We start from the raw sequence: 13,851 nt of genomic DNA, 5'->3' as shown, positions 1-13,851 counted from the left end.
AATGTGAAACTAAAAGTTGGCTACAATTTTTGTTATTAACTTTTATTTCTATCTATTGCTATAGCGGATCTACTGAACTTTATCAGACTCATCAATCACCCTGTATATTGAATTTAAATTATTTTAGGACGAAAAATTTTTCTGTCATTACTTTTTAAACCACAGAAATGTCTGGCAATTATAGTTCATATTTCTGATAATGTTTAAAAAGTAATGAAAAAAAAATTTTTCGTCTTACAATAATTTTAAATTCGATATATTTACCTGTACAAGTGTGCTGCGCAGTAATGAACGCAACCTGTATCAGTAGCCGGATGGCCGGTACGGTGTTCGAGGAAGCATAGGGAATAATATATTAAATAACAGTTGTCTTAAAATACTTTTTTTTCGACGTTGGCGCTTTTTCTCCATATTGCGCTACAGCCCAAGTCGGCCCTGACCTCCCCAGCATCCACCTCCAAGTATCTCTGTTCGTGGCTGCTCTCCTCCAGTTGTTCACCCTCAATACATCGCTTCTCACTTCGTCTTTCCACCTGTTCCTTGATCTTCCTACTGGCCGATGTCCCACCATACTAGTCATTCTACTAGGTGTTCTATCGCTATGCATTTTTATGGTGACATACAGTGGACACGTTGTGGATGCATTTTTTTTACTGTCACATGCGACGTCGTCTTCCAAAATGCTTACACATAAAATATCTCGTTGTAATATGCGAAGTGTACCTAGTAGAAAACACTAAACGTTATGACTGATTTGTACGACTTTTCATTTATTTTAATCTCTAAGTATTGATTTAATACATTGCCTATTATATCTTTTTTTTATATTAACAGGACAGAATAAGGGGCAAGGTGGTAAGCAATCCACTGGAGGTCAAACTAGATCAGGAGCTTCAACTTCATCAAAAGCCAGTGCGGATAAAAAGAGCCCGTGTTCTAGTCCAAAACCTCCTGGATCTGATCCTGAAGTGGAAGATGGAAAAACAGACCTAAAGGTATGAATAATATAAATAAACTATAGACGACGGCAAAATTAATCGTGTACTATACAGGGCGTAACAAAAATACAGGTCATAAATTAAATCACATATTCTGGGACCAAAAATAGTTCGAATGAACCTAGCTTACCTTAGTACTAATATTCACATAAAAAAAGTTACAGCCCTTTGAAGTTACAAAATGAAAATAGATTTTTTCAAATATATCGAAAACTATTAGAGATTTTTTATTATATATGGACATGGGGCATTCTTATGGCAGGAACATCTTAAAACAAAATTATAGTGAAATTTGTGCACCCCATAAATATTTTATGGGGATTTTGTTCCCTTAAACTCCCCCAAACTTTTGTGTACGTTCCAAAGAAATTATTATTGTGGTAGCATTAGTTAAATTCAATATTTTTAAAACTTTTTTGCCTCTTTGTATTTTTCTGATATGTCTTCTTTTATCGAGATGTGGCCTTCTTTTTTAATATGGTTCAAAATATACCTAAAAATGTAAATCATAAATAAATTTTCATATTATTACAAAGTCTCCATAATCGTACAACCATATACAAATATGTGGTGGATTTGACAAATATTCAAAATATCTCCATAAAAACTCGACTTTTCGAAAAAGTACCAAGAGGCAAAAAAAGTTTTTAAAACATTGTGTTTAACCAATGGTACTACAATAATAATTAAATTGGAACGTACACAAAAGTTTGGGGGGGTTTAAAGGAACAAAACTTCCATAAAATGTCTAAATGGGATGTCTAAATTTCACTATAATCTTTTCTTAAGATACTACTGCCATAAGTATGCCACATGTCCATTTTCAATAAAATATCTCAAATAGTTTTCGATATATTGGAAAAAAATCGATTTTTATTTTGTAACTTCAAAGGGCTGTAACTTTTTTATGTGCACATTTGTACTAAGGTAAGTTAGGTTCAATAGAACTATTTTTGGTCCCAGAATATGTGATTAAATTTATTACCTGTATTTTTGTTACACCCTGTATAAGTCTTCTTTACAAAATAGCTGTTTGAATAATTTCAACTAATTCTTGTGTAATGTTCTGAACACTAAAATTATATAAAATTCTCTAGGGCTTCAGGGGTTGCCACAAAATTGCACTCTGATTAGCCCATTTTTCCTTAAGTCATTAGATTTTTGTTTTGACCTAACTCTGCCAACTCTATCAACCTCTCTCTACGTATAACTTATCTGCAGCGAATGTACAGTGTTAAATTAACAATTCAAAATAATAAAGCCATCGCTACACCCTTAGCTTAGCTCAGTCTCTCAGAGTGTGTGTTCCTCTTGTCCTAATCTTAGAAATGAACTCTGAAAATTTAGAATGGAAGCAAACAAAACAATATTTTTAACTAATCATGTTCATGGTGGTAGTGGGTAGGTACCCCTCTATGATCCCGATAGAGAGCAGACTTACTTCAGGGATTTAGCGCCCCTGCCCACGCGAGCTCCTGGTTTTTTCCTCCATTTCCTATTTAGAGGTAACCAGGCCCCAACCTCAGTATTATCCTATTTTTTGTTTGAGTTGGCATAAATTCATTATCTCGAGAATGGGCAAATTTCAAGAGAAATCCTCAGACAGGTCGATTTGTATTTTTAAATTAGGACTTTTTGGCATATATATAATACTAGTGACGTCATCCATCTGAGCGTGATGACGTAATCGATGATTTTTTTAAATGAGAGTAGGAGTTGTGTGATAGCTCATTTGAAAGGTTATTTAATTCTCTATTCGCTAATATAAACATTAACATAATTATTTATACAGGGTGTACAAAAAAAAAATTTTATTAAAATAACTTTGATTAAATTTGACAAATAGAAGAAAACATATTTTTGTACACCCTGTATAAATAATTATGTTGATGTTTATATTACTGAATAGAGAATTAAATAAGCTTTCAAATGAGCTATCACACAACCCCTACTCGTATTTAAAAAAATCATTGATTACGTCATCACGCCCAGATGGATGACGTCACTAGTATTATGTATATGCCAAAAGTCCTAATTCAAAAATAAAAATCGACCTGTCTGAGGATTTCTCTTGAAATTTGCCCATTCTCGAGATAATGAATTTATGCAAACTCAAACGTCCTCACTTATACTACAGTGTCGCGCCCGCTTGATTAGCAATTAAAAAAACAAAGGGGTTTTCGATATTTTATTGCAAAAAACTCTTTGGGATTTCATCAATCAATATTTAAAGAATATCTACGTATCTTGGCAACATTGAAATTTTTAGATAAATGTCCGATTTAGGATTAAAAATGGCCGATTTCGTAATTATCAAAATTTTCAATCGCTTAATAACAAAAACTATTAACTTAAGAGAAAAATCACTAAAGACCTTTTTTGTTTGGAATGATTCAAAAAACCTAAAAAAAATTTGTTTGATGCAAAAATAATAATTTTAGGAGAACCCCCTCGCCTTCTTTCCCCTCGCCTGGCAAGGTCTTATGCTCTTCAGAATCGCCTGTCATTGTACACATTTCTTCTAAATGACTTACTCAAACACATACTTAAATTTAAACCTTACAGGAGAAAGTTTATTTTACCCCCTAAATTTGCACTTTTCGATTCACCTGGTAGATACACGTGCACCGCTGAGGCCTGCCAGGTCATGGTTTTTAGCCTTGGTGTGCTATGAATTGTCACTAGACAAATTTCTAGCCTTACAGGACGACCGTTAGTCGGAGGGTTCACTAGTTCTTAGACTATGAGATAAAGAGAGTTTCATCGAGAGTCTTTTTTTTTAATGATTAGTACTTTTCTCATAGATTTTGCTCGCCTTTTTATATAATAACTACATCACACACCTAACAGTTGTTTATAATTCAACGTTTTGCATAAAAACATTCCGTGATCATATATTTATGGCAATTTTTTTTACTCTATAGGTTCCTCCATTGAAAATCGTCATTCCTCAAACCAGTAACGCCGAGCAAGAAAGCGGTGCTGGGCGTAATGGTAAGAATAGTTCGCAAAGATCACATCTACCGTATGTAGTTCCAAGTTCCACCAATACCGAAGAAAAAGATTCCAGTGCAACGACTAATAGTCCCGAAAGCAGTGCGAACACCAGTAAAAGTGAAGACAAAAAGGAAAATAGTGGGGCTACCTCAGATGAAGTAAGTAAAAACATAATAGTTATTGATAGTACAAGCTTGTTTTCATCCTCCTCCTCTATATTTTCTCCTTCGTAAGAATGTAGTGTTTTCCATGTAATTTGTTACACTATTTTTGTTCTTTCTGCACAAATGTTTTATAGTTGTATTTATGGCGCCTATCTCTATTTCTTTTTGTATTGAATTTGATGTACCGTTTTTAAGTTGTCGTCTTCTACAATGTTGAGAGTTTTTTTTAGTCATCCAATGTTTTTTCCTATCTATTTTTTCTTTGGGTTTGTGTTGTTGGTGGCTTCCGTGATCAACTTCTTTGTGTATTCCCACGTTTTGTCAGGGTCTCCGGTAGTCACTGGTAAGTCAGCTTTTGATAGTGCTTCTCTAAACTTCCCGGGTGTTTTGGAACCAATTTTTGTCTTTTATTTGGAATTGTTTTACTATGCAACTTAATGCTAAATTCTGCTTTTAAAATTTTATGGTCCGAACCATAGTCTGCAGCTGGTTTTGTATGCACATTGGTTACTGAGCTGCTCCTCCATCGTTTAGTGACAAGAATATAATCTATTTGATTTTTGTTACGTCCTCCAGGCGAAAACCATGTTGATAATCTTCGCGGATGATGTTTAAACATTGTTCTCATATATAACTATAAATATGCCTTTTTTTACTTAAATATCTTATCTCTTTTAAAGGTAATATCGCATTTTTTTATCTTTAATCCAGTTTATGCCTAGTGATGCGAGTCGAGAATATTTCCAAGCGAATATTCGCGAACATTGGAAAGTTTCCGAGAATATTCGCCTATAAAAAATGGAAATATTCTCCTGACCGCGAATATTCCCGGAAACTTTCAATTGAAAATTCTCGAGAATATTTCCGAGAACTTTCGAGAATATTTCCGAGAACTTTCCATAATATTTCCGAGAACTTTTGAGAATATAAAGCATTTACATTAGGCATTCAGTGTGATGGCTGGTCAAATATAAGAAACCAATCTGTTATTAACTTTAAGGGCGTTTAGACGCCGCGATACATTCGAGCAATTTATTGTGACGATACATTGCTACGATTTATTGATTTTCTTTAAAGCTGTTTAGACGCTGCGATAAATTGTTGCGATCAATTAAGTGGCGTTTAGGCGCCGCGCCGTGATAAATTCGAGCAATTTATTGTGACGATAAATTGCTACGATTTATTGATTTTTATAAAGGTGTTTAGAAGCTGCGATATATTGTCGCTATTGATTATAAACTGAAACAACTCTATCGTTACAATAAATTGATGCAATCCGATAGGTACCAACTCCAATCCAATTCCAATCCCGATAAATCGCTGCGATGTACCTTTTACACACAACGATAAATTGAAACAACTCGATTGATATCGATAAATTGCATGGATTTATCGCTGTGTCTAAACGCTGCCTTATAAACTGAAACAACTCGATCGTTACAATAAATTGATGCAATCCGATACCAACTCCAATCCCACAATTCCGATAAATCGCTGCAATGTACAGTTTACACTCAACGATAAATTGAAACAACTCGATTGATATCGATAAATTGCTGCGATTTATAGCTGCTTTGACAACACCTGCACCAGTAATGTGTATACTTAACAATTTTTACAGATTGTGAAAGGCACACAGCTGAATATCTTTCACAAGAAATAATAAATAATATAATATAAGAGAAGTCGGCCAGAAAAATTTTGTGGGATTGTTACAGACAATACAGCACCAATGGATTATTTTGCCAAAGGCAAAATGATCGATAAAAATCAAATGTAATTTTATTGAAGCATATTCCTGTGTTTCTCATACGGTAAATTTGCTGGTGTCTGATTTGATGAACCTACATTCTCTTAAAAATGTTGAGGCATGTTATAAAGAAATTGAAAAAAGGGTAACTAATTCCCACATATCTCTTGTCCGATTTAATACAATCTAGCTTCAAAACTACAATAAAGTTATATCATTAAAACTTCCTTCAATCCTTAATTGTAAAATAGCCTTATTGTGTTTGAAAGTGCCTTACAAATGCTTATGGTCATAGAGGGAGAAAGTTTAAAATTTTCACGGAATTTTAAATAAAACTGTCTGGATGATCAAATATTTTGAATAAAGTTGCAAAAAGTAGCAGTTGTGCTAACACCAATAATAATTATTGTAACATGGATTACTTTATTGGCAGGCAACATGTTTAAAATATCCCAGGTTGTCGAGGCATTTAAGGACATAGCAAATATTTTTACCGAGAATATTCCATTACTTCCAATCAGTAAGCCTGAGGAAAAGGAATGCTTATATCTAAATTAGAAAAAAAAAAGAAAAAAATGGCAGTGAAGCCTGTGCACTATGTTGCAAACTTACTTGATTGTTTTAATAGGACAAAGCATCAGTGATAAAGAGCATATATTAGCTAAGCAGTGTATAGACAAAATATTAACCAACCATCCCAAGTTTATTGATAAAAAAGAAAATATTTTTACAGAACTAACATACAGTAGACATACAACATACAAACAATACACACTAACGTACAATAGACTAACAAGAAAAAATACAATATTTCCATGTTTCCAATATTCCCGGAAAGTTTCCGGAAACTTCCGGCGTTTGAATCTTCCCGGAAATTTTACATCGCTATTTATGCCTCTTGTTCTTTTGATGCCTATTCGTTTCGAATATTAGCGATCATTCTGGCTATAATTATTTTTTTAACTGACGCTTTAAATAGATTAGTTGTTGTGGAGAACCATTTCCTCAGGTTCTTTAATCATGATAATTCTTCTAGTTTATGCTTAAAGTAGTGTTTTTTGTACTTTTCGATATTTACAAATAATTTCCATTGTTATATAAATAAATATAATTTTCAGATTTTTATAATCTATTCTAAATTTTTTATATGCTCAAATTTGTCAAATATTTACAGGCTCAGTCAAATGCGGATGCTGAAACCTCATCTTCATCAGCGTCAACATCTGCGCCACCTCCACCAGCACCACCCCAAGTAGAACTTCATCCACGCAAACGCAAAATGAAGCAGAACAAAGACGTTCCTCCTCCACCAAGTGACTCACAGGAGTCCTCAGCTGAAACGCAAGTGCATCCACATGAGCAGCCCATTACGAATTGCTATCGGTTGTATTTGAATATTCGGCAACAGGTAAGATAATAAATTCTTCTTCTTCTCGTAGTACTACAATCCGGAGTGGGTCTTTGCTGACTGGCGTTATCTAACTGCCCCACGAACTACCTGCCCATTAATCCCAAGTACCTGCTGCCCCATCGCCGAGAAATTTGGGGATTAAGTCTTATTGACCGGAAATTCCAAATTTGATTATAGTTGAAAGTAAGAATATAAATATTTTCAGTTATTCACTTCAGTTGCAAGTATTACTAGGCCAGGGTAATAAGACAAAAATATACCCTGTTCGTGACACTTCAGCAGCCAGGGTACTGAAGCGTTTTTTCGACAGGTAATAGCTATAGGAACAAATTGTAACTATTTCCTGCGTAGGATCTGGCGACCATTTTTATTTATAAACAATTAACTGTCAAAAAATGGCATTTTCCCTTTTTTTTTCAAATCAATGGAAAACAGTGAAACTTATGATTTTTTTAGTACAAATATCTTTGAGATTATGGAAAAAGCTTTAAAATGACACATTACAAAATTGATATACTCATTTATTGTTAATATAATTGCGAAAAAAGGTCGGAATTACAAAAAAAAATATTTTCGCAATAACTGTTGTAAAAATTAGTGTACAGCTTTGAAATTTTTGTCAAACGAGGGTTCTTTGGTGCTTAATATGTGATAAAAAATTCAAAGCGATTCATTCAGTTGTTTAAATTTTATTCGAATTGTTTATCTCAGAGAGCATTTTTTTTGCAATAACATAAGTCAGAAAAAAATGACGTTAGAACCATTCCACAGGTGTCAAATGGAAGAGCATGAGCTATATTTTCAACTTGGTTTAAAGAAAGCGAATAAAAAATGCATTTATTAGTAATAAATAATTATGCAAAAGTATCGTAAATATTTCCTTATAAACTTTTCGAATAACTTTTTCCAAAAAAATTAACTTTTTTACCCTGTTTTAAGTGCACAACTACCAAGTAATGTTATTTATATCATAATTGATGAAAACATGTAATAAATATATATTATTTCTTATATAACAAAATAAAAAGTTTATAAGGAAAGATTTACGATACTTTTGCATAATTATTTATTACTAATAAATGCATTTTTTATTCGCTTTTTTTAAACCAAGTTGAAAATATAGCTCATGCTTTTTCATTTGACACCTGTGGAATGGTTCTAACGTCATTTTTTTCTGACTTATGTTATTGCAAAAAAATGCTCTCTGGGATAAACAATTTGAATAAAATTTAAACAATTGAATGAATCGCTTTGAAATTTTTATCACATATTAAGCACCAAAGAACCCTTATATGACAAAAATGTCAAAGCTGTACACTAATTTTTACAATAGATATTGCTAAATTAATTTTTTTTGCAATCCCGACCTTTTTTCGCAATTATATTAACAATAAATGAGTATATCAAACTTTGTAATACGTCATTTTAAAGCTTTTTCCATAATCTCAAAGATATTTGTACTAAAAAAACCATAAGTTTTACTGTTTTTTTCATTGATTTGAAAAAAAAAAAGGGAAAAATGCCATTTTTGACACTTAATTGTTTATAAATAAAAATGGCCGCCAGATCCTACGCAGGAAATAGTTACAATTTGCTCTTATAGGTATTACCTGTCGAAAAAACCCTTCAGTACCCTGGCTGCTCGAGTGTCATGGAAAAAACCTTATTACCCTGGACTATACGGTATAGTGTCTGGTTTTGTCCGTTAGTGTTTAACTTTTAAATGGCGAATCCAACGACTATGTTTAGTCAAAGGGGAGAACTTTTATTAATAATTAATGAATATAAATATTCAAAGGCCCATGTCTCCAAAGATGGAAAAGTTAGATGGCGATGCATCAAAAAGGGTGTCAACAAAAAGTGTACACAAATGAAGGTGATGAAAATTACGTTATTCTTGAAAAAGCATCGGTGAAGCATAATTATGCTCCAGATATCCACGTTGACCGGCAAATTTTTAGTAATTCTACCAAGAGGAAAGCTGTAGAAGATATATGTGAAAGACCTTTAAAGATTGTCCACGAGGAATTGAGGAAGGAAAATTTCAGCAATTTATCGCTGACGACGAAAGACATTTCTTGCGTTCGAAGAAATATCTATGCTGCAAGGCGAGAATCCACACCATTATTGCCCAAGTCACAGGAAGAAGTTCTACAAGTGTTAGTGAACTTAAATTCAAAAACAAATACAGGTGAAAACTTTTTATTATCTACGAAAAAAAATTCCGCAATTTTTAGTTGTTTCACAAATCTTTACTTTTTGTGTAATGTAGATTCTTTGTATATGGAACTTTTCAATACTGGTATAAATATTTTTGTCAGATGTTTACTATACATGGCTACAAAAATGGTTTTTATGTTCCTCTAGTATTTTGTTACAAGTTTAATTACCAAATAAATCACAGCAATCGTACAAAAGTACTAAAACCGAAGCGAATAATTTCTGATTTTGAAATAGCAATTCAAAATGCAGCCAAGTTAGTGTGACCCGACATTATTATTTTTTGTTGCAAATTTCATTTAACACAAAATTGGTACCGAAAAATTCAAAATTTAGGTTTGTCCTCGGAATATAAAAATCAAACTGTTATTGGAAAATATTTAAAATTGTTTTTCGGCATTCCTTATTTAGATCCAAATGATGTTGGTGACTTTTTTTCTGATGAACTTTTTAATATTATGCCAAAAGATGACAGAAGTTTACAATTTTGTGATTACCTAGTTGATAATAATTTAACGGAAGATTCAACATTTCCACCTTACGGTGGGCTTCAAATTCATCATCTCTTATATTTACTACAAACGCATGTGAATCATTTCACTCGAAATTTAACTAATGTTATTATAAATCACATCCTGACATTTAAATTTACAGACATTTTGTTAAATTTTCAAGCAGAAGTATATGTGAAAATTAGAACTGCACATAGATTCGAAAAAAAAACTTGATAAAACGGCAAAAAGAAAAGTTGATTTTATTGAAAATAGGCTAAATGAATATTACGTTAATCAAAACATTACTAAATTAGACTTCATTAAGTCAGTTTGCAATTATTATGCAGCTAACTTTTAAAATCTAAAATATTTCACTCTTACTTATTTTAATCACTAATCAGACATTAGAATTAAGCATTGTTATTGTTTAACTGTAGTTTTTGTTATTGTATATATAAGTTAATGTAGATTTATAAATAAACTTTATTCGATTATATTGTTATAGTTTCATTATTTAATCATTTAAAATTTTCGCTCATGCTTTGGGAATTGGGTTCCTTTTGGAATACAATAAAGTAAAATAAAATATTATCACAAAAATATTATCTGAGTAGGTACCTAGGTAGCGTGGGGCAGTTCGTAGTCGCTTTTAATCCTACTATAAAACTGAACCCATTAAAATCTAGATAGCGTGGGGGAGTTCGTAGTCGTTGGGGAGTTGTGCTGATTGCACAACTCGCTTCCATCTCGAGCGGCCGTCCATGATAGTTGAGTCAGTGGGTAGCCCCATTGTTCTTAAATCTGACCATATATTGTCTCTCCATCGCATTCGTGAGCGTCCTAAGGGGCTTTTTCCTGCGGGGGCTTCCTCCAAGATTATCTTGCCAAGGCGGTTATTAGGGAGTCCATGGACACGGACATGGCCATATTAAAACAATAGAAGTATGTGATATTTTCAAATATTTTATTGCTGTTTATTATTAAATATAATGTATTTAATAATAAATAGTAATAAAACATTTAAAAATATCACATATATGTTTATATTTTTTGAACATATTGTTGAGCTCCCTTTAACTTTGATTACCGCTTGTACCCGTCTTGGCATACTTTGAATGCAGTTAAATTCACTTTGCTTTAATTTTTCATTGTGATTCCAATGATACAGTTGAGTCCGCGAAGCTTTACCCATGCGTCATCATTTAAAGCATACGAAATAAGTCGATGATAAGTCGAAAATTGAAATTTACTAAACGCAACAGCAAGTCACTTACTGTCACTTGCTGTTGCGTTTAGTAAATTTCAATTTCCGACTTATAATCGACTTATTTCGTATGCTTTAAATCAGGGGTTCCCAACCTTTTAGCAACTGCGTACCACTCCCCCCGATCCTAATTTCTAAACATATTTACTATCAGAAACATGTCCATTGTCTTGTTTTACTTTAATTAAATAACTAATATAACTTTATAGTCCATTATTCATTCACTTTTCCATGCTTTTATTAAGAAACAATTTATGGTGTAATTTTAATTTAAAAATATATACAAAAGTTCAATGAAACCATTCTCACACAAGTAACTAGTAACAAATGGCATCAAAAACAGCATATCTTGCCGGAAGAGCATTGGATACTCGGATTTACACCCGATCCAGAAGTCAATTGAGGATTTATTTTTAAAGCTGTCTTTCATTTTCTGTTAGACCGATGAATGTTTCCTGCAATTACAACTCATTTGATGAGGTTCCTGCAAAAGGATTTCTGATCCTGTCAAGTTTGGAATAATCTTCAGAGAAATATTTATTAAAACTTTCTTGAAGAGATTTCAAGTGAAAAATTATATCAACCACTACATCTGGTATTTGAGATATTTCAAGGAATGTAGCACTGGCACTTCCGCAGACAGAGGTCCAGCGTATTGGCTTGTTTCACACACGCGATGCGTACCACCTGAAATCCCGCGTACCACCAGTGGTACGCGTACCACCGGTTGGGAACCCCTGCTTTAAATGATGACGCACGACTTAAAGGTTTAAACTCACTAAGGTACTTTTTAAAAAGACCCTTTATTAACTTTTACAAATATACTTCACTTTTAATTGATCGAAAATAACTGAAATTAATTACAATGATATTACTTTTATATAAAATCAAAATGCTGAATAAAAAGTAAAACTGCCGATTGCGATCGCTGACCTCTGGGATTATTGCACCATAATTCACGGGTAAAGATTCGCGGACTCAACTGTAGATTAATTCTTCAATGAAAACACTTTTGTTGGTGACCTTTTCATTGGAAAGTACCCCGCACAAACCTTATGGAAAATAGGTCCCAGTGGATTTAGTTCATACTTTGGGAAAATACTCTTTGAATCATCCTGATAAAAAGTTCTCATGGGCACATCTCGGTCGTATTGAGGATTTTCAAGATATAGAGGCACAAACTCAGAAAATTGTAAGATTTACCGGATATTCCAATCATAGATATTATAACAGAATAGATTAGGCCAGTCCGAAAAATAGCGTAACGTGGAACAGTTCGGGTCGGTGGTCTATCTATGTCTCTCTACCGGCGCTTAGCTTTCTCTCTAGCCTATGATGGCTGCCGCCTCTCTGGGATTGTTGACATATCTCTGTTTCCAATTCCCTGAGTTACTGGTTATCTGGCAACATGTAGAAGTTTGGACTAAATAAAAGTACTAGTAATCTAGGATTTTTTCTGGCTATCCAATGGCGACCTTTACGTTGACGTTGAAGGGGGGGAGGGGGGGTCAAAAATCGCGTTACGTAATACTTGAACGCTCTCTAAGGACAGAGACAAGCAAACCTATGCCTCTCTGATGATGCGAGAGGCGAAAATCTTCGATTTAGAGTCCTGGTTTGCGCTCTCTGAACTAAGTAAAGATTAAGACAGTTTTGCCTTCGCGTTGCAACTGAATAAAAATGGTACCTATACATTTTTATTACATTATTTTATATGTTTTTTAAATCGAAGACTGGATTAGTACATATTTTACCTTAATCGATGGCATAACTCCATTCCATAAATCCATTCAGAAAATTCTCATTATGTACAATAGTTACATTTAGATAATCCTGTTTTGTTCTATTTCTATGTTAAAACAATATACGATTTTTTTTCTCTACAACTCGGTTACAACAGGATACAATGGACTTTTACCCAGCCAATTTTACCTTTAAAATATAACCTTAAACATGTTTATCATGTAAAAAGATTCTTTTTGCTTTTGTGTTTTTAATTAACTGAAATCTTATTTTTAGATTGCCAAGAGGCGCCGAGGATTGTTTCCGGTACAACCCAAACCTCCTCAAGGTTTTAAAGATTATTTAATGAACAGATGTACGTATGTATTGGCGGGTACTGCTCCTACCACTCCAAATATTACGTATCCGCAAACATTACCACCACAGATGAAAGATTTGTTTACCGACCAAGAAAAGGAGAGGTATAGACTGAGAACTCAGGTAAGAGTTAATCCACTTTACCAACATGTCCTGCCTAATCGTCTCCCCCAAGGTCTTCTTTGGTCTTCTTCTCCTACTCCTTCAAGGAATCTGCACTTTAGCAATTCTTCAGATTGTGTGATTAACGTCTCAACGTTAAAAAGGACCAAACCATCTTAATATATGCTCTCTCATTTTGGCATCAATTGGTGCCATACCTTCTTCTTTACGTGCCATCTCCGCGACGAAGGTTGGCAATCATCATTGCTATTCTCACTTTTGACACTACAGCCCGAAAGAGTTCAGTTGGGCTGCATCCAAACTATTCTTTGAGATTTCTCAGCCAGGACA

General features: G+C 33.5%; 1 protein-coding gene across 3 annotated transcripts in view; it reads left to right on the top strand.

Moving 5' to 3' along the window:
- LOC126887175 (ankyrin repeat domain-containing protein 12) overlaps window positions 1-13,851 on the top strand; it is a 191,314-nt gene that overhangs the window by 165,127 nt on the left and 12,336 nt on the right. For all 3 annotated transcript variants that reach the window (XM_050654560.1, XM_050654559.1, XM_050654561.1), the window contains 4 exons: window positions 835-995; window positions 3,923-4,153; window positions 7,084-7,317; window positions 13,318-13,521. In XM_050654560.1, coding sequence (XP_050510517.1) covers window positions 835-995; window positions 3,923-4,153; window positions 7,084-7,317; window positions 13,318-13,521 — 830 coding nt within the window. The remainder of the gene's footprint in view (window positions 1-834; window positions 996-3,922; window positions 4,154-7,083; window positions 7,318-13,317; window positions 13,522-13,851) is intronic.

This window comes from Diabrotica virgifera, chromosome 6, assembly GCF_917563875.1.
Source record: "Diabrotica virgifera virgifera chromosome 6, PGI_DIABVI_V3a".
Classification (NCBI taxonomy): Eukaryota; Metazoa; Arthropoda; class Insecta; order Coleoptera; family Chrysomelidae; genus Diabrotica; species Diabrotica virgifera.
Note: the sequence above shows the minus strand (reverse complement) of the source record. Positions and strands in the feature narration are given on the sequence as shown.